This window comes from Salmo salar, chromosome ssa01, assembly GCF_905237065.1.
Source record: "Salmo salar chromosome ssa01, Ssal_v3.1, whole genome shotgun sequence".
In the NCBI taxonomy this organism is placed as follows: Eukaryota; Metazoa; Chordata; class Actinopteri; order Salmoniformes; family Salmonidae; genus Salmo; species Salmo salar.
This window is the reverse complement of record NC_059442.1, coordinates 21,757,728-21,784,632: the sequence shown is the minus strand read 5'-3', so window position 1 is coordinate 21,784,632 and position 26,905 is coordinate 21,757,728. Positions and strand designations below refer to the sequence as shown.

Genomic DNA, 26,905 nt, shown 5'->3' with positions numbered 1-26,905 from the left:
TCACTCCATCTCGCTCTCCTTCACACATTCTTACTCTCCCTCTGTCTCTCTCTTATTCCAGAAGCTTCTCTTCTCTCTGGGTGGATCCTTCCTGTACTACGCTGATCACTTCAAGCTCTACAGTGGCTTCTGTGCCAACCACATCAAGGTCCAGAAAGTCCTGGAGAGAGGTACAGGTCTCCCCTCTACCCACCACCCCCAAAATACTCCCTTGCACTTCCATTGCGTCATCCCCACCAACCCCAGCACTCTATGTAAATGACATGGTTGACATGGCGCCTACGGTCCAGCATCAATAATGAACTCCAGTGAAATGTCTCTGAGTGGAGCTACTCGCTTGGTGAAGTGATGCAATCCCACTTTACTTCAACCTCTCCTCGTATTCACTCAATCATTCCAGACTCCCATATTCTCTTTCATATCAACTCAACTGTAAATGGCTTCCCACTGTAAAACTGTGAAAGTGCCTAGGCTAGCTGGAGTGCCCCCATTGTGCTGCACAGCTAACGAATGCTGGTCTATAATGAGAGAAAGACCATGAAACGCTGACAGGGGGAGTGCTAGTAATTTTGAGTGTCCCTGTTTATATGCTTGAATATAAATGTTGAACTTAATTTATGCCCGCAACGTTGGCCTCTTCCTCTGGTTTGGGCACGCTGCCCAGCGCAGAATAAATGAAACCGAGCAGGTGGGGAAATTGCACCCCGGTGCCTCTTAAATTCTTCCCATTACAAGATTACGCGTTGCATTCCTAGAAGCAGGTACCGAAATTGCGTTTTAATAGCGCAGGAATAATCTTGCAAGCGGCTTTGCATGTTCCCCAACAGTCTCTGATGAAGCAGAATGAACTGAAGTAGGAAACAGCAGCGTAAACATGCATTAGAACACAACTCTCCATCACAGCACAGCATAACCCAGTCCATCACAGCACAGCATAACCCAGTCCATCACAGCACAGCATAACCCAGTCCATCACAGCACAGCATAACCCAGTCCATCACAGCACAGCATAACCCAGTCCATCACAGCACAGCATAACCCAGTCCATCACAGCACAGCATAACCCAGTCCATCACAGCACAGCATAACCCAGTCCATCACAGCACAGCATAACCCAGTCCATCACAGCACAGCATAACCCAGTCCATCACAGCACAGCATAACCCAGTCCATCACAGCACAGCATAACCCAGTCCATCACAGCACAGCATAACCCAGTCCATCACAGCACAGCATAACCCAGTCCATCACAGCACAGCATAACCCAGTCCATCACAGCACAGCATAACCCAGTCCATCACAGCACAGCATAACCCAGTCCATCACAGCACAGTCCAGCTCGTACAACAAAGCCTAGCACAGCGGAGCCCAACACAACTGAACGAGGGCGTTCACAGAGAATCTGTGGGCGTCTGTCAGCGGTTCTAGTAATTACACATTCTCACTCTGCCGACGTGGTACCGGGCCCCTTCTCGCTACGCATACACTTTTTGTGTTTACTCGTTTACGCGTTAATTGCCTGCCAATTACTGTGTGAAGTGTCAATGCAGCTGCCTGTCTCTGTAGCTCAGAGTGCTATAATTAATACTCTAATGGCCTCTCAATCCTTCTACACATGAGACACACAGCGAGGTGGCAAGAAATGTCTACACCTGACCTCCAGGATGCCTCTCAATGTGTTACAATGCTACACTGTGCTTGGTTTGGACTGAAATAGGTGCCGGTACTCAGTTTTGGTGCCAGTACTGTTTATATTTAGGTGCAGGAGCTCCACAATACCTTTGAGCTAATATTCTATGAGAGGAACAGGAGCTGAAGCAGTAGAACATTTGAGGTGCCGGTCCTCTGCTCTGGTGAGCTCCTGCCCAAGCCTAGACCACACAGCACCCACTGTTAGACATCTCTCCTCACTATGCACACTGTGAATGAAAATCACTGCTGTGGTTGTTTTCAATGGTATTGTTTGCAATGGAGTGGCAGTCTCATGTCCAAACCATGCTTTACAGTAGCTACCTGCAGTGTTGCCTTTTCTGCAGTGGTGAGGAGTAGCCTATACTGCCCCCATGTGGACAAGTATTATCGCACCAAGATACAGTGGTGGGTCTATTTAGCATCACTAGGCACAGTCCTCCAAGCGTGCTACAGAATGAAAGATGTGACTGAACAACTTACATGTACAGGGCTTGGTAAATAAGTCTGTTTGTTGTCTACAGCTAAGACTGATTGGGCCTTTAAGGAGTTCCTGGCTGCGAGGAACCCTATGAAGCAGCACTCCTCAACCCTGGAGTCCTACCTGATCAAGCCAGTCCAGAGAGTGTTGAAATACCCTCTACTGCTCCGAGAGCTGGTTTCTCTCACTGACACAGACAGCGAGGAGCACTACCACCTCACAGGTAACTTGAAGATATACACACACACACACACACACACACACACACACACACACACACACACACACACACACACACATTAACCCTTCCTTTCCCTCCTCTGTGCCCACAGAGGCCCTGAAGGCCATGGAGAGGGTGGCCAGCCACATCAATGAGATGCAGAAGATCTATGAGGACTATGGTTCTGTGTTTGACCAGCTGGTGGCAGAGCAGAGTGGCCATGAGAAGGAGGTAACTATACAGTAATGTACCCTGCGCTACCCTCTGCTTCCCTTACAGCAGCTTTCATCACTCTCACTCACATCTTCAATCTAGACACGTAGTTGGACTAACACCAGCACAGCCTGAATTTGCTGCACAACCATTAGGGTCAATTTAATCTATTCATCCTAGTGATGTATATCTCCTACAGAAAACTGGTTGGAAATAGCCAAGTTCCCGTATAGATACTTCCTCTTTAGATACTCAACAATCACCCAACACAGAGAGAACTTGTTTGTTAGACGAGTGGCCCAGGTCCCTGTACAGATACAGTACTTACTATGTCCCGCACATACTGACTGTGGCCCATGGCCTTCTCTCTCCCAGGTCACAGAGCTTACCATGGGAGAATTCCTCATGCATTCCTCTGTCGTCTGGCTCAACCCCCATCCCTCTCTGGGCCGCATGAGAAAGGACCCCGAGATGACCGTGTTTGGTGAGTTAGAAAGACACTGTACCGTTACTGCGGTATTATGGGAAAGAGAGTGCCTGGCCCTTGCCAGAGGCTGTCTCTCAGCCTGGACTCCACTGGCTTAACCCAAACACATATTTTATGACTAGCTATTAGATAAATGTATTGTATATCCACAAAAGGATGATGCTGTTCAGTGTTATACCAGTATAGTTTGGGGTTTTATGGACACATTGTAGTGCCAATGTGCTGTAAACTTTCTGACAGGATGGATTCCTGTGTAAACTCCCAAGTTGTGCTCAAAGTTTTCATTTCGTTTCTCTCATCAGTGTTCAAGAAGGCAGTGATACTTGTCTACAGGGAGAGCAACAAGCTCAAGAAGAAGATGGTGAGTTCGCTCTTTCATTTACTTTCATATGCCTTTGATGCCAGCAGTGCCTAACATCTCTCTCTCGTGTGTGAGCAGACCACCCCTCGCTTGGCGCACTCCCATGGAGACATAGACCCCTTCAAATTCCGCTGGCTCATCCCGCTTTCTGCACTGCAGGTCCGACTAGGCAACACTGCAGGTAAGAGAGCAAGACACACACACACACACACACACCCCACCCCCCCTTCTGGCTCTCATTAACTACCAGAGATCATATTCTCTTGGATATTGAGTCTTTTGAAACTAAATTTAGATGTCTTGATTAAAAGGATCTTCTCCAATCCCTTCCTCCTAGGAACTGAGACTACCTGCATCTGGGAGCTGATTCATACCAGGTCTGAACTGAAGGGAAGGCCAGAGACAGTCTTCCAGCTGTGTAGCAGGTAAGAGAGAGCAGTAGTTCTGACTGGATCTATAGCTCTGGTCCTCGAGGGCCACAGAGTATGCTGGTTTTTCTTTATCCTCTTTATCAGAGACTACCTTCTACAAGGTCAGGGGTTGCATGGGCTCTCTAGCCAATCAGTTGTCCATTGAGTGTCAGGGGGAAATAAACACCAGCAGGACTGTAGTCGCAGAGAAGTGGGACCCTCCTGTTGTAGACTGTGTGAATTAGCCCTGCTCTCTGAGCATGGTACCGGTGTTTCCCTCCAGTGTCCCAGAATGCAAAGTGACCATCATCAAGGTCATCTGCTCCATCCTCCGGGAGAACGTCAGACGGAACATGCTCCCAGCCGAGATGGGGTGTAAGGAGCGCCTCACGCCTTTACGCAGCACTCTGCCTTCTGCCAGGATAGGTGAGTACATCCCTGCTCTGTTCCAAAAAATCCTTTCAAATAATTATCTTTAGACAACATGACCTTGACTTAAACCTTATAAGCACTCATTAACTTACTGTACATACAGTAGTGTTGGTGGCCAGATATTAGTGACTGTATTGCTCAGGTGGCAGCTGTCTCTCGCTCTCCCCCAGCAGGTTCATCCAGAGCCTCCTGGCTGTGTGAGCGGCCCCTGCTGGATCTCCCCACCCCAGCCAGCACACTCAAACCTGGCCAGCCTGACTCAGACGAGGGCACCCTGAGCAGCAGCACCCACAGCTCCTCTGAGGCTCCCCCAGCTGACGGTCCCACACAGCACAAGACACTGTCTACCCAAAAGGCCTGGTCTCGGGGCGGCCAGCAGCCCTCTGGCTTCAGCTCTGTGAAGGAGTCATACATCCTGAGTGATGAGGACGATGAGTTCAGTGAGGCTGGAGGGAGCTTCCCCTCCTGTGCCATTGAGGCCCAGTTTCTCAGTTTGAGGTTGTCAGAGGAGGCAGCTTCCTCCCGGGCGCCGGCCCCCCGCGTGCAGCCAGAGGGAGCAGAGGTGAACACCCCGGAGAGCCAGCCCAAGCTTGTTCGGGGCCACTTCTGCCCAGTGAAGAGGAAAGGTAGCAGCCAGCGGGCGCTACTGAGCCTGAGGGAACATAGCCGTTCTCTGGACAGCCAGACGGACCTGGCAGCCATGGACCTCAGCGCTCTGCTGGAGAGAGAGTTCAGCGTACAGAGCCTCACCTCCGTGGTCAACGAGGACTGTTTCTACGACCCTACAGACACTGGCAGTGCCCCTAACTCCTCATAGGGTCAGGAATAGACACAAGGAGAGGGGCCAAAGCTCTGCCCAGTGCCCGCTCCCTGCCTTAGGGCATGGGAAACCCCGGTTCAGTTCTGTCGTAGTCCCAGGGTATCTGTTGTGCCTGAGCTCTGAAGTTCAACTGTGTTCCTTTGAGAGCGTACAATAGGCATATCCCACTTGCTTAGCTATGCACAGGTGTAAAAGGAAAGATGAGCTACCTTTGGCTCGGCGACATGGTTGTCCCCCTTGAGAGAGACGAGGCGACTTGGTCCCTGATAATTACTGCAATGAATCTGCTGGGCACTAATGTACAACTACGCTCCGCCTCCATCCAGCCCTGCTCTTCTGTATATGCCTCTGCCCAGCTCCTTCTCAATAATATAAATTGGCTTCCTCTACTTGTCTCCTTTACATTAGGTGAGAGTAATATAATGGATAGACAGAGTACGGAGATGAGGATTCCACTTTAGACTATTGAGACTCACCCTAAGAGCTTCGCTTATACTTCCTACATCTCAAGAAGTCTGAGTTTATCTAAATCGACAGAGGACAGAAATTGATTTTGTGACTTGATGTACATTGTTTGCCTATAATTGCATTTTTTTTATTTAACCTTTATTTAACTAGGCAAGTCAGTTAAGAACAAAATCTTATTTTCAATGACGGCCTAGGAACAGTGGGTTAACTGCCTTGTTCAGGGGCAGAACGACAGATTTTTACCTTGTCAGCTCGGAGATTTGATCTTGTAACCTTCCGGTTACTAGTCCAGCGCTCTAACCACTGGGCTACCTGCCTCCTCTGTATTTGTACACCATGGGATTTTTGTTTTTAAAGCAATGTTTATTTATTGATAGTTGTAACTTGTTATTGCTTTGCAAAATACATATGGGGTTGGCTTGAATTGAAGAATCTGAATGTTTCACCTAATTAATGGTTTCCAGTGTATTGAATAAGAGTATGGTTGTCATCCTCCCCCAGAAGTGTCGCTTACAATGTACACAGGCATTGTCAAAGTAAAAGGATTTAATTCAAATGTTGTCAACTTGCCCTGTTTGCAGCTCCCATACCCGAGTACCTGGACTATAACTTCATTTGAATCTTTGATATTATTACACATACTTGATATTGTACAGGTAGAAATGGCTGTAACTTGCAATAAATACAGTATCTGGGATATTTTGTAAAGGTACTTATTATTTAGCTGTTGAGACATCCTATTACAACTCAACACCACCACATACCCTCAACTGTAAACATGCCTTTAATGCTAGCATACCAATGAATGTGAACCAAAATGAACTGTTTTATAAATAAACATTTTTATCTGTGAGAGCAGGTTGTTTTATCCTGTTGTATGCCTAAGTCTGGCTTTGAGAATCTATATTCTTCTCCTTGACAGGTAAAGCACAGGTAAGATAAGATGAACGGTTTATTTCCAGCTCTATCCCAGTTGATGAAGCTGTCAGAGAAAGAGAATCCTTGTTCTCTGCATTGGACCAAAGTATACTCTCAGTAATATAGGCAATTTAAGTGACAGAAGCAGGACAGAGTAGGAAGAAACATGCAAAGGTAAAATCCTAGCAATATGTTGGTGTAATCTGTAGGAACATACAACCCAACAAATTAATGCAACAGTAACATTGTTCCATCATCACTTACAAAACATTTCAAAACAGATGGCCAGCACTTTATTTAACAAAACACTCAGTCCTCAACTAGGATTTTAGTAGCCTCATCAGGAGCTGCCAACTTTTCAACAGCACTTCGCACTCCACCCCCCCAGTGAGTGAGACAAAGAAGATGGAGGCGGAATGGCCTGAATACCGTCAACGTGTTCTTATTCTCCAAATCGTCCTGAAAATGTTTCCGGACTCATTTCCCAGTGGACAAAGTCATATGGGGAAATCAGGATCAGAAGTAAGAACCAGGACAGTGCGTGATGGGTTGAGCATTACAAACTCATTTCACACACTATTCTTCCTTTACAACTGGACTGGACTGCCTGAGCTTTAGTCTGATCTGTGTTAGCTACACTAGCTTTGAACTGTTCCAGTTTGGGCCAAGTGTCTCCCTCTCCAACCCCAGCCACGGCCAGTGTTCAGCTCTCCCCCGTTTCCACCACAGTCCCTCTCTATTCTATCACCTCCGGGACACCAGAGATTCCCTGTGTCTCACCCAGCACCTCCTGGACACCAGAGATTTCCTGTGTCTCACCCAGCACCTCCTGGACACCAGAGATTCCCTGTGTCTCACTCATCACCTCCGCCAGCTCCAGCCTCTCTGTCTCTGGGAACAGCATTCTGGGAAGAGAATGGGAAAAAGCTCAGGGGGCTTCCTGTCCATAATGACCACTCATAGGTACAGTACAGGGCCAGATGGAATCTGCTGAGGCAATATGTCCACAAGCCTCCAGCTATCGTTTAGAAATAGAAAACAATTTAAAATCAAACATGCTGCCACAATGAGCATAAATGAATCATGTTGTGATTAAATATGCAGTGTTAAAAAGAAGATTCCATCAGACCATACTAACACTGTAGATGAAAGTAACTTAGAAAATTCAGTTGTCATGTCCTCTCAGATCATTGGCCGTGGAACGGAGACGAGGCGAATAAACAATTGAAGACTTTCGACTAGAGATGTTGCCCCAGATGCCCTCAGCAACACCATGGGTTTTCACAGTAAGCATAATACAGAACCCAACTTCAAGAGCATCAGATCACATCGCAGCACCCACATACCCAGTACAGATGCTTCAGCGCCAGGTAGATGCTCTTCAAGCTGTCTCTTTACCCGCTGCAGTTACATAAGTTATCATGCCTCATCTTCCTATGACACCCCAATGACTCATAATTGCTGTTCTCTTCTTTTGTTCTCCGGCCCTACAGCCAGCCTACCTACACTCCTCACAGGCATGGATGGAACGGGGAGTGAGGGGGAGTGAGAGAGAGAGAGTCATGAGCAGTTTTGTATAGAGCTGGTCATGGATGAACTGAGAGTTCACTTAATGCGGCATGTAACAAAGAGAGTGTAGAGCAAGACAGAGAGAGAGAGAGATTAAAGTGTGAACCGTAGCAGGAGGAGGGGTAGAAATATTGCTTACTCGATTCCTTTGTGGCAGTGCTTCCTCCGGAATTGGAATACATTCCTGACTACTTTCTCCACCAGCTTGAAGGGCTGCTTGATTTGGGGCTGAGCCAGAGGGGTGAAGTGCACCACACCCAGGTCCACCTACACACACACACAGGAAACACAAGCAGCAGGGGGTAAAATATATCTGTACGTAACACTGAAGGGGCAGATGAAGTGGCCACCTGGCCAGGCGCCATAGACATCGGTCCCGAGTATACTACTAGCCAATGTCCAGTCTCTTGACAACAAGGTAGATGAAAGTCGAGCAAGGGTTGCCTTCCAGAGACAGAGATTGAAACAGAGAATGTTACATGGAAACATGGCTCTCTCGGGATATGTTGTCGGAATCGGTTCAGCCACCGGGCTTCTCCATGCATCGCGCCGACAGAGATAAACACCTCTCTGGGAAGAGGAAGGGTGGGGGTGTATGCTTTATGATTAACGACTCATGGTGTAATCATAACAACATACAGGAACTCAAGTCCTTCTGCTCACCAGATCTAAAATTCCATACAATCAAGTGCCGGCCATTTTACCTACCAAGAGAACTCTCGTCAGTTATAGTCACAGCTGTGTACATTCCCCACAAGCAAACACCAAGACGGCCATCGAGGAACTTCACTGGACTATATGCAAACTGGAAACCACACATCTTGAGGCTGCATTTATTGTAGCTGGGGATTTTAACAAAGCAAATTTGAGAACAAGTCTACCTAAATTCTTCCAGCATATTGATTGCACTATGCTCATGCGCAATACCCTCGACCACTGCTACTCTAACTTCCGAGATGCATACAAAGCCCTCCCTTCGGCAAATCCGACTACGACGCCATGTTGCTCCTTCTGTCTTATAGGCAAAAACTCAAATAGGATGTACCAGTGACGAGAACCATTCAACACTGGTCCGACCAATTGGAAGCCAAGCTTCAAGATTGTTTTGATCACGCAGACAGGAATATGTTCTGGTCAGCCTCAGAGAACACGACTGCGTAGCCATGCACGCCTCCAACTCAATCATCAAGTTTGCAGACGACACAACGGTAGTGGGCTTGATCACCAACAACGACGAGACGGCCTACAGGGAGGAGGTGAGGGCCCTCGGAGTGTGGTGTCAGGAAAATAACCTCTCACTCAACGTCAACAAAACAAAGGAGATGATTGTGGACTTCAGGAAACAGCAGAGGGTGCACCCCCCTATCCACATCGATGGGACAGCAGTGGAGAAGGTGGAAAGTTTTAAGTTCCTCGGGGTACACATCACAGACAAACTGAAATGGTCCACCCACACAGACAGTGTGGTGAAGAAGGGTCAACAGCGCCTCTTCAACCTCAGGAGGTTGAAGAAATTTGACTTGTCACCGAAAACACTCACAAACTTTTACAGATGCACAATCGAGAGCATCCTGTCGGGCTGTATCACCGCCTGGTACGGCAGCTGCTCCGCCCACAACCGTAAGGCTCTCCAGAGGGTGGTGCGTTCTGCACAACGCATCACCAGGGGCAAACTACCTGCCCTCCATGACACCTACAGCACCCGATGTCACAGGAAGGCCAAAAAGATCATCAAGGACAACAACCACCCGAGCCACTGCCTGTTCACCCGTTATCATCTAGAAGGCGAGGTCAGTACAGGTGCATCAAAGCTGGGACCGAGAGACTGAAAAACAGCTTCTATCTCAAGGCCATCAGACTGATAAACAGCAATCACTAACTCAGAGGCTGCTGCCCACATACGAGACCCAATCACTAGTCACTTTAATAATGTTTCATATCTTACATTACTCATATCACATGTATATACTGTATTTTATACCATCTATTGCACCTTGTTTATGCCGCTCGGCCATCGCTCATCCATATACTTACATGTACAAATTCTCATTCACCCCTTTAGATGTGTGTGTATTAGGTAGTTGTTGGGGAATTGTTAGATGACTTGTTAGATATTACTGCCTGTCGGAACTAGAAGCACAAGCACTTCGCTACACTCGCATTAACATCTGCTAACCATGTGTACGTGACCAATAAAATTTGATTTGAAGAGGATCCACTCATGGGAGCAAAGCGAGTGGAAGACGGGAAAGAGGGGGATGAAAAAAACAGGTGACATGCGATGGATGGCAAGCCTGTTCCGGTTGCCACAGTAACACCTGTGCGAGAAAAAAGCCAGCCCTCTTCCTGTCACGCTGCCACTTAGCAGGCGCCGTTCAATACCAGAGAGCCTGATGAGACATGAGGTGACACGTTCAAACACACTTCTCCCCTTTATCTCTATTGTTTCTGAGGGGGAGTCCAGCGGCTCAGCCCAGCGGCTCAGCCCAGCGGCTCAGTCTCAGACCCAGTGGAATGGAGGAACCAGGCAGGGGGAAACAGGAGGCAGGGCTGGCCCAGCACACAGCTCTTCCTCGAGGCTACTGTGGAATCCTGGCTGTGGTTCACCTCTCAAGCCACCTCTCTGCCTCCCGATCCCGCTGTCAGAGCTAAGTTGATATGACAAACAGTTGAAGTAATCGTGCCAGAATCAGCAGAGCCTAGTCCAACTCAGAGCTCTCTCCTCCTCCCAAACTCACCCTCATTCTCTCTCCCTCACTGGCTCTTTCTCTGCTTGTCCAACCTCTCTCTCAGGGTAATAAAGGGATTGTGCTCAAAGACCCACAACACACAAAAAGGACAACTCTTCTTTAGGTGGATCTGTGAATGTGCAGTAGGAGGGAAGGCTGCCTCCCTCATATGAGACTACCAGGGGGTCTAATGCAGTAACCCAACCTCACCTCTCAGATCAGGAGGGGGGTCTAATGCAGTGACCAACCTCACCTATCAGATCAGGAGGGGGGTCTAATGCAGTAACCAACCTCACCTCTCAGATCAGGAGGGGGGTCTAATGCAGTGACCCCCCCCCCACCTATCAGATCAGGAGGGGGGTCTAATGCAGTAACCAACCTCAGCTCTCAGATCAGGAGGGGGGTCTAATGCAGTGACCCCCCTCCTCACCTATCAGATCAGGAGGGGGGTCTAATGCAGTGACCACCCCAGCTATCAGATCAGGAGGGGGGTCTAATGCAGTGACCCCCCTCCTCACCTCTCAGATCAGGAGGGGGGTCTAATGCAGTGACCCCCCTCCTCACCTCTCAGATCAGGAGGGGGGTCTAATGCAGTGACCCCCCTCCTCACCTCTCAGATCAGGAGGGGGGTCTAATGCAGTGACCCCCTCCTCACCTCTCAGATCAGGAGGGGGTCTAATGCAGTGACCCCCTCCTCACCTCTCAGATCAGGAGGGGGGTCTAATGCAGTAACCAACCTCACCTCTCAGATCAGGAGGGGGGTCTAATGCAGTGACCACCCCCACCTCTCAGATCAGGAGGGGGGTCTAATGCAGTAACCAACCTCAGCTCTCAGATCAGGAGGGGGGTCTAATGCAGTGACCCCCCTCCTCACCTCTCAGATCAGGAGGGGGGTCTAATGCAGTGACCCCCACCTCAGCTCTCAGATCAGGAGGGGGGTCTAATGCAGTGACCCCCCTCCTCACCTCTCAGATCAGGAGGGGGGTCTAATGCAGTGACCCCCCTCCTCACCTCTCAGATCAGGAGGGGGGTCTAATGCAGTAACCAACCTCACCTCTCAGATCAGGAGGGGGGTCTAATGCAGTAACCCCCCCACCTATCAGATCAGGAGGGGGGTCTAATGCAGTGACCCCCCTCCTCACCTATCAGATCAGGAGGGGGGTCTAATGCAGTGACCCCCTCCTCACCTCTCAGATCAGGAGGGGGTCTAATGCAGTAACCAACCTCACCTCTCAGATCAGGAGGGGGGTCTAATGCAGTGACCCCCCTCCTCACCTCTCAGATCAGGAGGGGGGTCTAATGCAGTGACCCCCCTCACCTCTCAGATCAGGAGGGGGGTCTAATGCAGTGACCCCCCTCCTCACCTCTCAGATCAGGAGGGGGTCTAATGCAGTAACCAACCTCACCTCTCAGATCAGGAGGGGGTCTAATGCAGTGACCCCCTCCTCACCTCTCAGATCAGGAGGGGGGTCTAATGCAGTGACCCCCTCCTCACCTCTCAGATCAGGAGGGGGGTCTAATGCAGTGACCCCCCTCCTCACCTCTCAGATCAGGAGGGGGGTCTAATGCAGTAACCCCCCTCACCTCTCAGATCAGGAGGGGGGTCTAATGCAGTAACCAACCTCACCTCTCAGATCAGGAGGGGGGTCTAATGCAGTACCCAACCTCACCTCTCAGATCAGGAGGGGGGTCTAATGCAGTGACCCCCTCACCTCTCAGATCAGGAGGGGGGTCTAATGCAGTAACCAACCTCACCTCTCAGATCAGGAGGGGGGTCTAATGCAGTAACCCCCCCCCCACCTATCAGATCAGGAGCCAGACCTACAGCTCAGTCTGAGAAGTGAAGTGGAGCTATGGACCAATGATACAGCAGCACCAGTGAGACACTGGGCAACAGAGCGGAGCATTGTAGCCTGCCTAGCTGCCTGCCTTCACCTGGTAATAACCCCGTTTCTCTGGTGTGAACGCCACTCAAGGCAACCACTGACTGACTGGCTGGCTGACTGACTGACCTGACTGGCTATGGGGAGCAGCGGTAGCTTACTTTGTCCACAGGGAGAAGAGAGGAGGTGCGGGGAGAAGAGAGGAGGTGCGGGGAGAGGAGAGGAGGTGCGGGGAGAGGAGAGGAGGTGCAGGGAGAAGAGAGGAGGTGCAGGGAGAAGAGAGGAGGTGCAGGGAGAAGAGAGGAGGTGCAGGGAGAAGAGAGGAGAAGAGAGGAGGTGCAGGGAGAAGAGAGGAGGTGCAGGGAGAAGAGAGGAGAAGAGAGGAGGTGCAGGGAGAGGAGAGGAGGTGCAGGGAGAAGAGAGGAGAAGAGAGGAGGTGCAGGGAGAAGAGAGGAGGTGCAGGGAGAAGAGAGGAGAAGAGAGGAGGTGCAGGGAGAAGAGAGGAGGTGCAGGGAGAAGAGAGGAGAAGAGAGGAGGTGCAGGGATAGGAGAGGAGGTGCAGGGAGAAGAGAGGAGAAGAGAGGAGGTGCAGGGAGAGGAGAGGAGATGCAGGGAGAAGAGAGGAGAAGAGAGGAGGTGCAGGGAGAAGAGAGGAGGTGCAGGGAGAGGAGAGGAGGTGCAGGGAGAAGAGAGGAGAAGAGAGGAGGTGCAGGGAGAGGAGAGGAGGTGCAGGGAGAAGAGAGGAGAAGAGAGGAGGTGCAGCATCAGTCTGGGGAGGTGGACACCACAACGCTGACAGAAGGAGACGACAGTCTGAACATACGGACACACACAGACATTTCCAGATATGTGAAAGAGGATACAGAAGGTACAATACGAGAGAATATACAGAGCGGACGAATAGGATACAAACACAGGCAAAAACACACACACACAGTTATGTGGGTGCGAGGGTGTTTAATTTACAGCAGAGCTCTTCTGTTGAGACAACCTGCCCTAAAGAACTACCTCCAGCAGCATATTTGTGTCTGTGGGGGTAGTGACTCACCAGACTATAACCTCCTTTGTTATTCTGGGCTAGGGAAGGGGAAGGGCAGGCTAATTGGGGGAGGATAACTAAAGTGATCCAAGGATGTGATGGAGCCTTTCTAATGAGCTGTTTAGATTCTCTCCCTCCCGTGCCATGCTGCAGCGTCTGGCTGGGCTTGTAAACCAGGACCGCTACCTACTATCTCATCTATAGCTCTGTATGTTCCTGCCTGCCTTACCGGCTGCCTGCCTTACCGGCTGCCTGCCTGCCTGACCGCCTGCCTGCCTGACCGCCTGCCTGCCTGCCTGCCTGACCGCCTGCCTGACCGCCTGCCTGCCTGACCGCCTGCCTGCCTGACCGCCTGCCTGCCTGCCTGACCGCCTGCCTGCCTGCCTGCCTGCCTGCCTGCCTGCCTGACCGCCTGCCTGCCTGCCTGACCGCCTGCCTGCCTGACCGCCTGCCTGCCTGCCTGACCGCCGTGGCATGGGACACCACTGCTAGACTGGAGCCTAGTTGTCAGAGTAGCCAGCTATACTGTAGTCTATAGGAGTACAGCTAACTCCTGGGCTGCTCACATCACTATCAGTTGGAGGAAGACGAGAGGGCTTTGGACAGCAGTTACAGTAGACTTTCAGGGCAGGGAGAAGCAGCGCTGCATTGCTTTGTGATATACTGGGCTAAAAAGAGTAACTGTGACAGGGGCTATCATCAGAGATGGACTTATCTGCATCAATTGGGCGGAACAAGGCTGACATGAGGAAAATCAATTCTTCCACCTGTCACCTCAACATGCTAGGATGATTTGGGTGAGAGGCAGTCTCATACCTTGGTACTGCAGTGTGCCTTTATCAAAGCACAAACCCAGACTGATGCAGCATCAACACACCATCTGGTCTGGCCAGGTATCACTAAATAATGCCTTTCATTTCCCTCCTGGAGTAATTAGGCCATTTTATATTCCGCACTTCATCAGTGGGATGATTGGAATGTAAATAGAACTTTAACAAACATGTATTTTAACAGGGAAGCAAATCATAATCCCTAATGATTCATAGATGAATTGCACTACTCTAAATTGGCTTGTTATATAAGGATCTACATAAAAATGATCCTGCCCTCTCCATGGCTAATTTAGTCTGACTCTTTTAAACAAAGACTTCAAACATTTACAGAGACTTAACCTACTTTTCCTCTTGCACACTAATACTGTATACTGAATAATCAGAACTGAACTTTAACACTTTCTTTTATTCATAGTCGTTTTCCACACGTCTGTCTTTGTCCCCCTCTCAACGACCGTGACCCAACTCATCTCAATAATATGGAGTCACGCGCACATCCATATTAACACTTTTACATTTTCATATTTCATCTCTATGACCTTCTGGGAGCTCTGCAGGAAGGAACTCTATTACACTGGCTTTGCCCTGTAGCTCTCCAAGTCCCCTTGTCCATTTCTACCTTCCACTCCTTTTTCCCGAGCCCTCTCTCTACCCAATGTTGTGTGAGCAGTAATTTGTCATCTCCCTCTGAGCGTAACCAAGATGAGATGGCAGGCCCTCAGGATGGCTAGCCGATACCACCGGAGCAACCCACATTTCCCCTAACTGCTGAGGTTCTGAGGGGGGGGAGCAGGGAACAATGGAATACACAGCTGTGGAATACAGAAAGTAAAATACAATAAAAAGGAAGATTCCTCCGAGGGGAAAGAGATGCATTAATCATAACAAAACCTTCAGAAGACATCCTCCATTACACAGAAGACATCCTCCATTACATCAGAAGACATCCTCCATTACACAGAAGACATCCTCCATTACATCAGAAGACATCCTCCATTACACAGAAGACATCCTCCATTACATCAGAAGACATCCTCCATTACATCAGAAGACATCCTCCATTACACAGAAGACATCCTCCATTACATCAGAAGACATCCTCCATTACACAGAAGACATCCTCCATTACATCAGAAGACTACCACCTCCATTACATCAGAAGACTACCACCTCCATTACATCAGAAGACTACCACCTCCATTACATCAGAAGACTACCACCTCCATTACATCAGAAGACTACCACCTCCATTACATCAGAAGACATCCTCCATTACATCAGAAGACTACCACCTCCATTACATCAGAAGACTACCACCTCCATTACATCAGAAGACTACCACCTCCATTACATCAGAAGACTACCACCTCCATTACACAGAAGACATCCTCCATTACATCAGAAGACATCCTCCATTACATCAGAAGACATCCTCCATTACACAGAAGACATCCTCCATTACATCAGAAGACTACCACCTCCATTACATCAGAAGACTACCACCTCCATTACATCAGAAGACTACCACCTCCATTACATCAGAAGACATCCTCCATTTTCATTTTACCTTAATTTAACTAAGACAGTCAGTTAAGAACAAATTCTTATTTTCAATGACGGCCTAGGAACAGTGGGTTAACTGTCTTGTTCAGGGGCAGAACAACAGCTTTTTACCTTGTCAGCTCGGGGATTTGATCTTGCAACCTTTCGGTTACTAGTCCAATGCTCTAACCGCTAGGCTACCTGCCGCCCATTACATCAGAAGACAACCTCCATTACATCAGAAGCACAGGTGGACAGGACAGACACTCAGGAGGAATAGGCACTAGGCAAGCTAAAGCTATGGGCAACTCTTGCTGGAGGGGGCCCTGCCTTAGTGCCTTGCTGCGCTGTGCTGCCTGACAGTGTTTCCCACACTCTCAGAACAGCCCTGGGCACACAGCACAGGCAAACCAAGAACACATCCTGATCCACACCCATCTTCTTCTCAGGTCCTCTGAATTGCTTTCCAAAGAAAACTCTCCAACTCTACAGTCAAGAATGCCACTAGGTGAAATCAAGAATTCCACTAGGTCAGAAGAGAGATTAGGACTGTGGAAAAGATGTGCCTACTAAACAAACAAGACAGGATCTACGCTGTTTTTACATGACATTTAAAAAACCACTGAAATGTCTGACCACTTGGTAGTAAATGTTAATAGAGAAAACACGCAGGCCCTAAATCAAACCAACCCTGGGTAATTTCACATCGTGTCACAACTGTTTTCCCCCTGATGGTTTACAAATGTTCTGCATGTTGAAAATGGGCATGCCCATACATGGAACAAGATTGTGTTGACAGCTACAGATGACACCGTAATGTTAAACAACAAGGCTTTTACAAAATGATGAGCACAAAACCAATTAAACCATGAAATAAAGATGACATAAATTGAACAATAGAATCCCTCATCCTAAGAAAGGACAATCTTTGTGTCCAGTCATGCCTTGGAGCTATAACATGGAGGACGGGGCTACAGTGATAAACAAGGAGCCATGCTTATAATAGCCTGCCATGTCTTCACACATCACACATCTGCACTCCCTGGGTACATGTTAACTGTGGTTTCCTCACCCCCCTCTCTCCCATCCCTGTTATTTATTTATTTCCCAACAGAACATCACTAGCATCAAGGATCTTGTCGGTAAAAACACACTACAGTTCTTAAATAGTGTGGCTATTTGTCCTTCTGCAGCAGCAGCCCACGAGGGCCTGGAGTATGAAGTCTGAAAGGTCAGCAGCCAACCAACTCAGGTAATACTTTGATTGTGTGAGTCTGTTATTGTGTTGGTGATGTCTTATCTGTGGAAATAGTCTCTGAGGGGATATCTTGGGGGATTCAACGGAGGTAGATCATTGGACCAAATTAAACAAACAGGTCAATCACCAACCCAATCAATCACTTAGCAGATATACCTGCCACCTCCATTTTGGTCATTACTGGTGTAGAGAGAGGGGGGAGATCATTCTCCTGAAACTGGCTGTTTATGATGATCTTGCCCATGCAGCAAAATTATGGAAAAACACGTCTGCGTTATCAAGGCTATCATGTCTATTAGCCCAGTCTGTTTTTCACATCTCTTTGTCATTCATGAATCAAGGCCGTCCTACCTGCCCTCCCCTTCCCCTACTAGACGTCCTCTGCAGAGGGGAGTGGAGGAGCGATGAGAGGAGGGTAGCAGCTGTGAGTTTAGTCTCCCACTGAGTGGTTGCTGATGCTGACTGCTCTAGGGAGCGTCCGTTTTGGCATAGTGGACTCGCTACCACATAAATAAAAGAAAAACATTGCCAGAACAGCCACCACAGCTGCTTGGAGTAGGTTTTCTTCATATGGTTATTATTGTAGAAGTGTCATTGTATTATTATTGTAAGCCTATTATTTGGTGCCCAATGTGTATCTAGTAATTCAATCTATATAGTTCAGGATCTACATTAACAGGTGTTCATTAGGCTAGATTATAGATCTCACCTGGGGTTGTAGGTAAAACAATGTTGAATACATTATATTTCCCAGGGTGCAATGGGTTATTCATATTATTTGTATGGTTGAAAGAAACGCAGCAACGTGGTTGTGGAAAGTTATTCGGGGTCTCTCTGGTTAGATAGAGATATGTTGGCCAAAGTTGCCATTTCTTTAGCTTAAACATTTTGGAGACTGGAGGTAAGCCCACTGAAGCAGAACTGTTATTATGATATCTGTGTAATTATGAAAGCAGGTGTATCTGTCATTAGGCTAACATTTAATTGCTAACTAGCTCGGGTTAGCAACGGCTAGGCTAACAGGGAGAATGAATATAGCCAAAAGTGTGCACATTGTTTCAGATAAATATTATCTAGTTATGATAAACAATCCAGTGGCTAGATGCCACCTCTAGCTAGCCAGCTAATAATATGGCTCAATATTGGAATGAAGCAGCTCTGTCTTATGATTGATTGCGGTTTGACTGGTAGCGGGCTAAGCTGGACCATAATACGTTTGCTTGTCTCCATCATCTGCTGCATAAATCAAGCATTGAGTGACAAGTGGATTGAACAACTGAATGAATTCTAACGCAATGCAAAACAAATATAGTAGTACCTAGACGACCCTTCACACACACAGTTACAGAGAGAGTGTCAGTGTAAACCATAGTAAGCTTCGCTATGGTGCATACTATTCTGTAGCAGCTCGTCTCACGAGCCATGTGACGTAGAGAGTCTATTCTACAGCACTGAAAGGGAAGCAGAGCAACCCCCTTTCAGAAGCGCAGACTGAGCATGTGTGGCTCACGACTGGCTAGGATGTCCTTTAATATACGGTTGCTATGGAAATGGATGACATGAAATGGATCCGTACGGCTACAAAATCTCCTCGACCCCTCCGCACCTCGTGTTTTTACACAAATCACTGCCAACAACCTGACGCGTCATAAGGAGATCTGCACCAGCCGAGGTAAGGATCTCTGTTCATCATAAACAATTATAATTAAAAGGATGTTTTCCCTTGTACACTTACTGAAGAATAATCAATACATTTTAAATTAAAAAGCAATGCTGGCAAATGTATGTGAACATCTTAAAAAAATAAAAATAACGAATTGTCTGTCTTATTTCAACGTTTTTTAAATGTTCTAAACAAAAATATATATTATTGTATCAGTGATAAAATGATAAAAAATGTGAAGAAATGTGTTAATATTGAAGTCACTGTGGTGGGGTAACCTTATTGAAGTGTGGTGAGAAGGACACTGCAGCTTTAAGTCCACATACTGAGCATTACAATTATCAGAAAGTCATTCTCCTCTTCAGTAACAGTTCCATGAGGCGCCGGCACAGAGAGGCATGCAAAACAGAAAATACACACGCACTGAAACTAGTGTCTCCTTCTCCAACTACCAGCCAGAGCCATCAATCTCTCTCATCGGTCCAGTTCACACTCTCCTTTGTTCCTGCAAGAAAAGTCTGTGCATGAGTGTGGTGAGAGAGGGGAGAGAGAGACAGAAAGAGAGAGCGAGGGGAGAGAGAGAAAAGAGAGGGAGACAAACGAAGAGACCTGCTCAATTCAATTTCTCATTCCTGTCTCCTCCCCTCTCCAGTCCAGTGGAGCCGGCGCTGAGCAGAGGGGCTGAAGATTGGCTGCTGCCCGCTCTAGCACCAGGATCCTCTACAGCCGTCTGGGGTGAGGGGTGGAGGAGACGAGGTGCCTGGCTGGGGCTGGGTGGATGCTGCCTGGAGGAGGGGGGGCCACGGCAGCAGCAGAGGCAGTGGGAGGAAGATGGCATCTACATGCATGCAGATCTTCGCCTTCATCCTGGCGCTGTTGGGCATCATGGGGGCCATGGTGGCCACACTGCTTCCCAATTGGAAGGTGAGTGCCGACGTGGGCTCCAACATCATCACAGCCATCTCCCAGATGCAGGGGCTGTGGATGGACTGCACCTGGTACAGCACCGGCATGTTCAGCTGCACCTTGAAGTACTCGGTGCTGTCGCTGCCCGCCTACCTGCAGACTGCCCGCACCACCATGGTGCTGTCCTGTGTGATGGCTGCCATGGGCCTGTGCCTAGCATCCCTGGGGCTCAAATGTACCCGCTGGGGGGGCGGCCGGCGCTCCAAGAGGCACGCGGCCATCGCCAGCGGGGGCTGCTTCATCGCCGCTGGCTTCCTGTGCCTGGTGCCCGCTTCCTGGTTCACCAACGAGGTCATCACTAACTTCCTGGACCGCAGTGTGCACGAGAGCAATAAGTTTGAGCCCGGGGGCGCTGTGTACGTGGCCTTCCTGTCGGCAGGCTTCCTCTTCGTGGGGGGGTCCATCTTCTGTGTGTCTTGCTCGGGGAAGAGGCCCGGTCACCAGGACATGATCTTACTGCCCCCCCCCAACAAACTCATACTGCAGCAGCAACAGCAGCTCCTACAGCAACAGCAGCAGGACCAGCACCAGTACTGCTCCCTCTCCCCACTAGACAATAAGACAGGCTACAGCCTGCAGGACTATGTGTAGGCTAAAGCAACAAGCCACTAGCTACTGCCAGGCAGACCAGTTAGGGGAACCAGGGCTTACACTGCGTAAGAGATTGAGGAGGAGACTAGAGCGGAGGGGAAGGACTTTGATGGCGTCTCTCTTTCCCTTTCCCCTCTTTTTCTGTTCTGCAAGCACAAGCAGTGGAGGTATTCCCCGAGCAGCCCCTTGGAACAGACGGACGGATGGTGAATGTGAAATGCAGCGCAGCCGAGGGAGGAAGGGAAGCGCTGCAGAATGGGAGGGGAGCACCAGCTCAACACATGCAGATACCCCAGCAATCATCAGTAAATCCATTAAGACTTCCCGGGGGAATGGATTATCTGATAACAAGCCTCCCGTTAATTTCCTTTTCCTCGCCAAAGGTTTGAATTAATAAGCAATCATTTAGCTGCTAATAATCGTTTGGTAACCACCCATTCGGCAAGTCGGCAATATTGCTATTATTGTCTCAAAGAGGCAATAACAGTACGTGCAATTCCCTTTTCATAAGCAAGCTACTGTTGTTTTGAACTATCCACTAGATATGCTAGTTGTTGGGACTGATTTAAGAAATTGTCTTATTTTTGGTAGCTAATAGCCTGATTGATATTTGCCTAAGCATGCTGTTTGGAGCCTGTCTGTGTATAATGCAGAGGAATGCCTGTTAGAGACAGACGTATGTAGCCAACGCTATGGATAAAGGCTGTAGTATATTATCCTTCCCATTGAAACTGTTCAAAGAGTGCTGTCAGAAATAATACATAGGGTGCTGGGCTTGGAGACGGAACAGAATGGCATATTAACAAAATCCTGTAACTCACCCTGCAGGTAGAGACAGACAGAGACACAGAGAGAGAGAGAGAGAGACAAACAGAGAGAGAGAGAGACAAACAGCGAGAGAGAGAGAAAAACAGAGAGAGAGAGAGACAAACAGAGAGAGAGAGACAAACAGAGAGAGAGAGACAAACAGCGAGAGAGAGAGAGAGACAAACAGCGAGAGAGAGAGAGAGACAAACAGCGAGAGAGAGAGACAAACAGCGAGAGAGAGAGACAAACAGCGAGAGAGAGACAAACAGAGAGAGAGACAAACAGAGAGAGAGAGAGACAGAGAGAGAGAGAGACAGAGAGAGACAAACAGAGAGAGAGACAAACAGCGAGAGAGAGAGACAAACAGCGAGAGAGAGACACAAACAGCGAGAGAGAGACAAACAGAGAGAGAGAGAGACAAACAGAGAGAGAGAGAGACAAACAGAGAGAGAGAGAGACAAACAGAGAGAGAGAGAGACAAACAGCGAGAGAGAGACAAACAGAGAGAGAGACAAACAGAGAGAGAGAGACAAACAGAGAGAGAGACAAACAGAGAGAGAGAGAGACAGAGAGAGAGAGAGACAGAGAGAGAGAGAGACAAACAGCAAGAGAGAGACAAACAGAGAGAGAGAGACACAAACAGCGAGAGAGAGACAAACAGCGAGAGAGGGAGAGAGACAAACCGTGAGAGGAGAGAGAGAGACAAACAGTGAGAGGAGAGAGAGAGACAAACAGTGAGAGAGAGGAGAGAGAGAGAGAGAGAGAGAGGAGAGAGAGAGAGACAAACCGTGTGAGAGAGGAGAGAGAGACAAAACGTGAGAGAGGAGAGAGAGAGAGAGACAAACAGTGAGAGAGAGGAGAGAGAGAAAGAGAGAGAGACAAACAGCGAGAGAAATAGCGAGAGAGAGAGAGAGAGAGAGAAAACAGTGAGAGAAAGAGAGAGAGAAACAGTGAGAGAGGAGAGAGAGACACAAACAGCGAGACAGGGACAAACAGCGAGAGAGACAAACAGCGAGAGAGAGGGACAAACAGCGAGAGAGACAAACAGCGAGAGAGAGGGACAAACAGTGAGAGAGAGACACAGAAATAGAGACAGAAAGAGAGACACACAGAAATAGAGACACAGAGAGACACAGAGAGAGAGAGACACACAGACATAGACACAGAGAGAGAGAGAGACACACAGAAATAGAGACACACAGAAATAGAGACAGAGACACACAGAAAGAGAGACACAGAGAGAGACACACAGAAATAGAGACACAGAGAGACACAGAGAGAGAGAGAGAGACACACAGACATAGAGACACAGAGAGAGAGAGAGAGACACACAGAAATAGAGACACACAGAAATAGAGACAGAGACACACAGAAAGAGAGACACAGAGAGAGACACACAGAAATAGAGACACAGAAATAGAGACAGAGACACACAGAAAGAGATACACACAGAGACACACAGAAATAGAGACAGAGACACACAGAAAGAGAGACACACAGAGACACACAGAAATAGAGACAGAGACACACAGAAAGAGAGACACACAGAGACACACAGAAATAGAGACAGAGACACACAGAAATAGAGACACAGAGACACACAGAGAGACACAGTCCCACCTCCAGCAGAGTGGACTGTATGACAAAACAAAAAGGAGCTGCCTTCTTCAGGCTGGGCTACACACTACTTACTTCATGCAATACGCATACAAAACACTCATACACCCACAGACACACAGTTCACACCCACCCACACATAGATTACACAACCACACAGATACACACAGATACAAAAACCCACACAAACTGTACCCTCTGCCTCACTGGGCTGTATGTGCTTTTCATCCTGCTGTCCGCCTCCTCACTGCCATGGAAACGGGATCCTGCGCCCAAATATCTTTATTGTCTGCGGTGGGGGGTGGGGTGTCAGCCTGCACTTTGAGGTTGGTTAGGGGGGCATCTCTCTCTCTCCCTCCCCCTCCCCATGGCCCCATAAGCCTTGTGAAGAGCCTCCACACATGCACAGCTGCTTCACTAATCCCCTTTATTAGCCCAGTGACAGGAAGCACCAAGCCACTGTTACACCCAGGTCTGTCTGGAAATGCTCTCTTTATGTTGTCCCATATTACAGTGTGTCTGACATGCAGTTAGTGTCACGAGGAAAAAAGGCTGTGCTTTGAAAAGTCATGCTGATTATTAGAATTGTAGATCAGTAGGTAGAAAATGGCGCTTGCAATGCCCGGATAGTGGGTTAGATTCCCGGGATCACCCATACGTAATATGTATTCACGCTTGACTAAGTCGCTTTGGATAAACGCGTCTGCTAAATGCTATATATTATTAACTGCAGCAGTGTGGTAGATTTGCCTCCAAATCTAGAAAACGGTTTGAGGTATTCCACTATGTGACTTGTTTAGTGCGTCAGCAGTGCATATGCTACTGTTCAGCACCTGCAGGGGATTGTGTGGCTGAAGTTAAAGAAACTTCTGTGCCATTCTCATCTTTCCTACAGTACCTGTCAGCTTCGCTCTCCTCTACCTGTTCCACCTGATCTCTCCATCTATAGCTGTCTTTTTCTAAAGTAAAGCAAGGCAGCATTTCTCTCTGACTGACAGGGAAAACTGTTGCATGTTAGAACATGCTGGTCAGCACACACACACACACACACACACACACACACACACACACACACACACACACACAACTCCCGCCACCAACTAATTTGTCAGGGCTGCTACTGCGCTTTAACACAGTCAAGTTCCCATGTGTGTCTGTACACGGCTGAGAGGAAGGGAAGATGTGCTGTCTCCGGCCTGAAATGGCTGCTCTGGTGACAGGCCCTGGCAGTGATGTGTGGCGCAGACCGCGTGGTGTTCGTTCTCTCCCACACTGTTTTTTACAGGGCGAGCAGATGGCTAAGCCCAGCTCGCCACCTGCAGGCAGCTGCTTGCACACTGGAGGCATCACTAGAGGTCCTGGCAGCCTGTTTCATACCCTATGTAGAGAAGAGAGTAGCGGACTGGGCATCAGTTTAATAATACACTGCCCAGGCACCCCTTACGAACGCAATAAAACCATGACAAGAATGTCAATGTGCCCTCGTGAACAAACTGAATACATACCAACACATACACACGTTGGAGAATGTGCCAAATCAACTCCTGTCGAGTTTGATACTGCATGTAGTTCATGCGGTTTACTTTATTACATTTGTTTGTATGTGAATTATACATTGGCATATGGTTTTATGGAGTAATTATTTGTCTTGAGTAAGCTAGACACTTGTGTACAGTAGGATGCAGCTTTCCATGGGTTTTTTTTCAACCGTATTATCCAATATATTCTAAAGCACACAATCATTTCAGACGCATAAACAATTTTGATTTTATCGGGAAAGCCTTGCACACTTGTTTATTTTTTATTTGTTGTAATGTTTAAATCATGCTTCTGCAGAGAACAGTACACATTTGGCTAGGACATTTGTGGACTTAGATTTTTTTCTGCCAAGGTAACTTTCTTTCCTACTTAGTTCAAATGTCTTTTCATTCTCATACACTGCATCTTCTTCATAAGAAGACTACTTGACTGCACCTTTGCTTGTGTTACCTTGTTGGACAGCTCAGTTTGTTTCAAGCGGCTGAGCATCGCAAGTCCTCTGGACCGGTTCAAATGTACATAATACAACTGGCAGTCTGAAAAAGAGCAAAGCCATTTCTGTCTGATGTGATTTGAGCAGGCCAATGTGAGCTGGAGGTTTGTTCCGTTGTGTAGATGTGCAGCCTGTTCCTCAGCCAGCCAGCGCACCATTTCATTAGCTTCAAATGGCCTAGATGTCTAAACAGCTGCAGCTCTCCTGCAGAACCAAGACAGGAATTATCATTTTGATAATTGCAGCTTATTTTCGTGGATGCTTCAGCACTTCTTAATTTGCCAGAGGATTTTCAACAGTTCAAGTGTTCTGGTTACTGTTGTCTAAATGTGCTTGTGCAAGTAGTTATATTTTTTACTAATAAAAAAACTATTTTGTGGAAGCAGAGCAATATGCCTATATTAAATGACTGTGTGTGTACGTGTGTGAGCAGTTCGGGATGGCTCTCAGCTTCCTGCCAAAAACACAGATTTCTGGAAGGTACTGGATGTACCGTGCGTAGGCAAGCAGGCAGGCTGTCTCTTCATACTGTTCTTATAGCCTCTATATACACACAGCAGCTCTGTGAAAAACAGCTCAAAGAAGAGACGGAGGTTTCACTCCCTTCATGAACACGTATCCATAAAACATTACATACCGTCTGCAAATTGGATGAAAAAAGCTGAAACACTCTCCATAAAGCACGTTCAGAATCCAGCTCTCTCTCATTGAGATGTAAACACAATACTTCACAGAGGTATGGAGAGAGCATCAGCAAGTGGCATGAAATAACTAACCCTGTGAGAGTTGTGGCAAATGGGGATTATTTTGTCTGGTGTATGTCTGAGCGTGAACAGAATGATAATGAATGACAGCATGTGTAGGTTAGCTGCTGCAACATTTGTACAATTAGACTGGAATACAAAGCAACAGCTGATAAAGCCAGTCAGTCAGCATGGGTAACATGGAGGAGTGCAATCTGCATCCCCCATCCCTTCCTCTGGTTCCACCGAGCATCCCATCAGCCAAGTGGGCATCAAAACAGCCTCGCCAGCTTCAAAATCTGACTCATATGAAGAGTATTGCCAAGTCAGACTGGAGAGAAATATCCAATACTAAGACCCCACAAATACTGGTCTTACTTCCAGCTGGGGAATAAATCCCTGCTTTTCATACATGAAGTAAAAGCCTTAAAGCCTCCATGCGGTCTTCATAATCGTATTTTTAAATCACTGTATGGCTCCATTTTTTTGTTTATATATACTGCTCAAAAAAATAAAGGGAACACTTAAACAACACATCCTAGATCTGAATGAAAGAAATAATCTTATTAAATACTTCTTTCTTTACATAGTTGAATGTGCTGACAACAAAATCACACAAAAATAATCAATGGAAATCCAATTTATCAACCCATGGAGGTCTGGATTTGGAGTCACAGTCAAAATTAAAGTGGAAAACCACACTACAGGCTGATCCAACTTTGATGTAATGTCCTTAAAACAAGTCAAAATGAGGCTCAGTAGTGTGTGTGGCCTCCACGTGCCTGTATGACCTCCCTACAACGCCTGGGCATGCTCCTGATGAGGTGGCGGATGGTCTCCTGAGGGATCTCCTCCCAGACCTGGACTAAAGCATCCGCCAACTCCTGGACAGTCTGTGGTGCAACGTGGCGTTGGTGGATGGAGCGAGACATGATGTCCCAGATGTGCTCAATTGGATTCAGGTCTGGGGAACGGGCGGGCCAGTCCATAGCATCATTGCCTTCCTCTTGCAGGAACTGCTGACACACTCCACACACACTCTTGCATTAGGAGGAACCCAGGGCCAACCGCACCAGCATATGGTCTCACAAGGGGTCTGAGGATCTCATCTCGGTACCTAATGGCAGTCAGGCT

General features: G+C 48.0%; 2 protein-coding genes and 1 pseudogene across 5 annotated transcripts in view; 2 read left to right on the top strand and 1 right to left on the bottom strand.

Annotated features, from left to right (window-relative positions):
- The window catches only part of LOC106575182 (rho guanine nucleotide exchange factor TIAM2), a 107,210-nt gene extending 100,776 nt beyond the window's left edge, over positions 1–6,434 (top strand). For 2 of the 3 annotated variants that reach the window (XM_014151537.2, XM_014151621.2), the window contains exons 19-27: positions 62–170; positions 2,214–2,393; positions 2,503–2,621; positions 2,979–3,087; positions 3,393–3,451; positions 3,530–3,632; positions 3,789–3,876; positions 4,145–4,287; positions 4,464–6,434. In XM_014151537.2, the coding sequence (XP_014007012.2) occupies positions 62–170; positions 2,214–2,393; positions 2,503–2,621; positions 2,979–3,087; positions 3,393–3,451; positions 3,530–3,632; positions 3,789–3,876; positions 4,145–4,287; positions 4,464–5,110 (1,557 nt within the window). In that variant the 3' untranslated portion in view covers positions 5,111–6,434. The remainder of the gene's footprint in view (positions 1–61; positions 171–2,213; positions 2,394–2,502; positions 2,622–2,978; positions 3,088–3,392; positions 3,452–3,529; positions 3,633–3,788; positions 3,877–4,144; positions 4,288–4,463) is intronic. The other variant, XM_014151838.2, reaches the window with a different exon arrangement.
- An 86-nt stretch (positions 6,435–6,520) lies between these two features.
- Positions 6,521–26,905, bottom strand: part of LOC106575403 (dimethyladenosine transferase 1, mitochondrial-like) — a 38,501-nt pseudogene continuing 18,116 nt past the window's right edge.
- On the top strand, positions 18,096–21,513 carry LOC106575475 (claudin-20). 2 transcript variants are annotated; one of them, XM_014152021.2, is made up of 2 exons: positions 18,096–19,024; positions 19,381–21,513. In XM_014152021.2, the coding sequence occupies exon 2, from the start codon at positions 19,847–19,849 to the stop codon at positions 20,570–20,572; it is 726 nt and encodes a 241-aa protein (XP_014007496.1). In that variant the 5' UTR covers positions 18,096–19,024; positions 19,381–19,846; the 3' UTR covers positions 20,573–21,513. The 2 variants fall into 2 exon arrangements, with proteins under 2 accessions (XP_014007496.1, XP_014007571.1); XM_014152096.2 differs by having other exon boundaries at positions 19,668–21,512.

Excerpts from the sequence above, each read along its gene's own strand:
- LOC106575475 (XM_014152021.2), top strand. The coding sequence starts at position 19,847 with ATGGCATCTACATGCATGCAGATCTTCGCCTTCATCCTGGCGCTGTTG.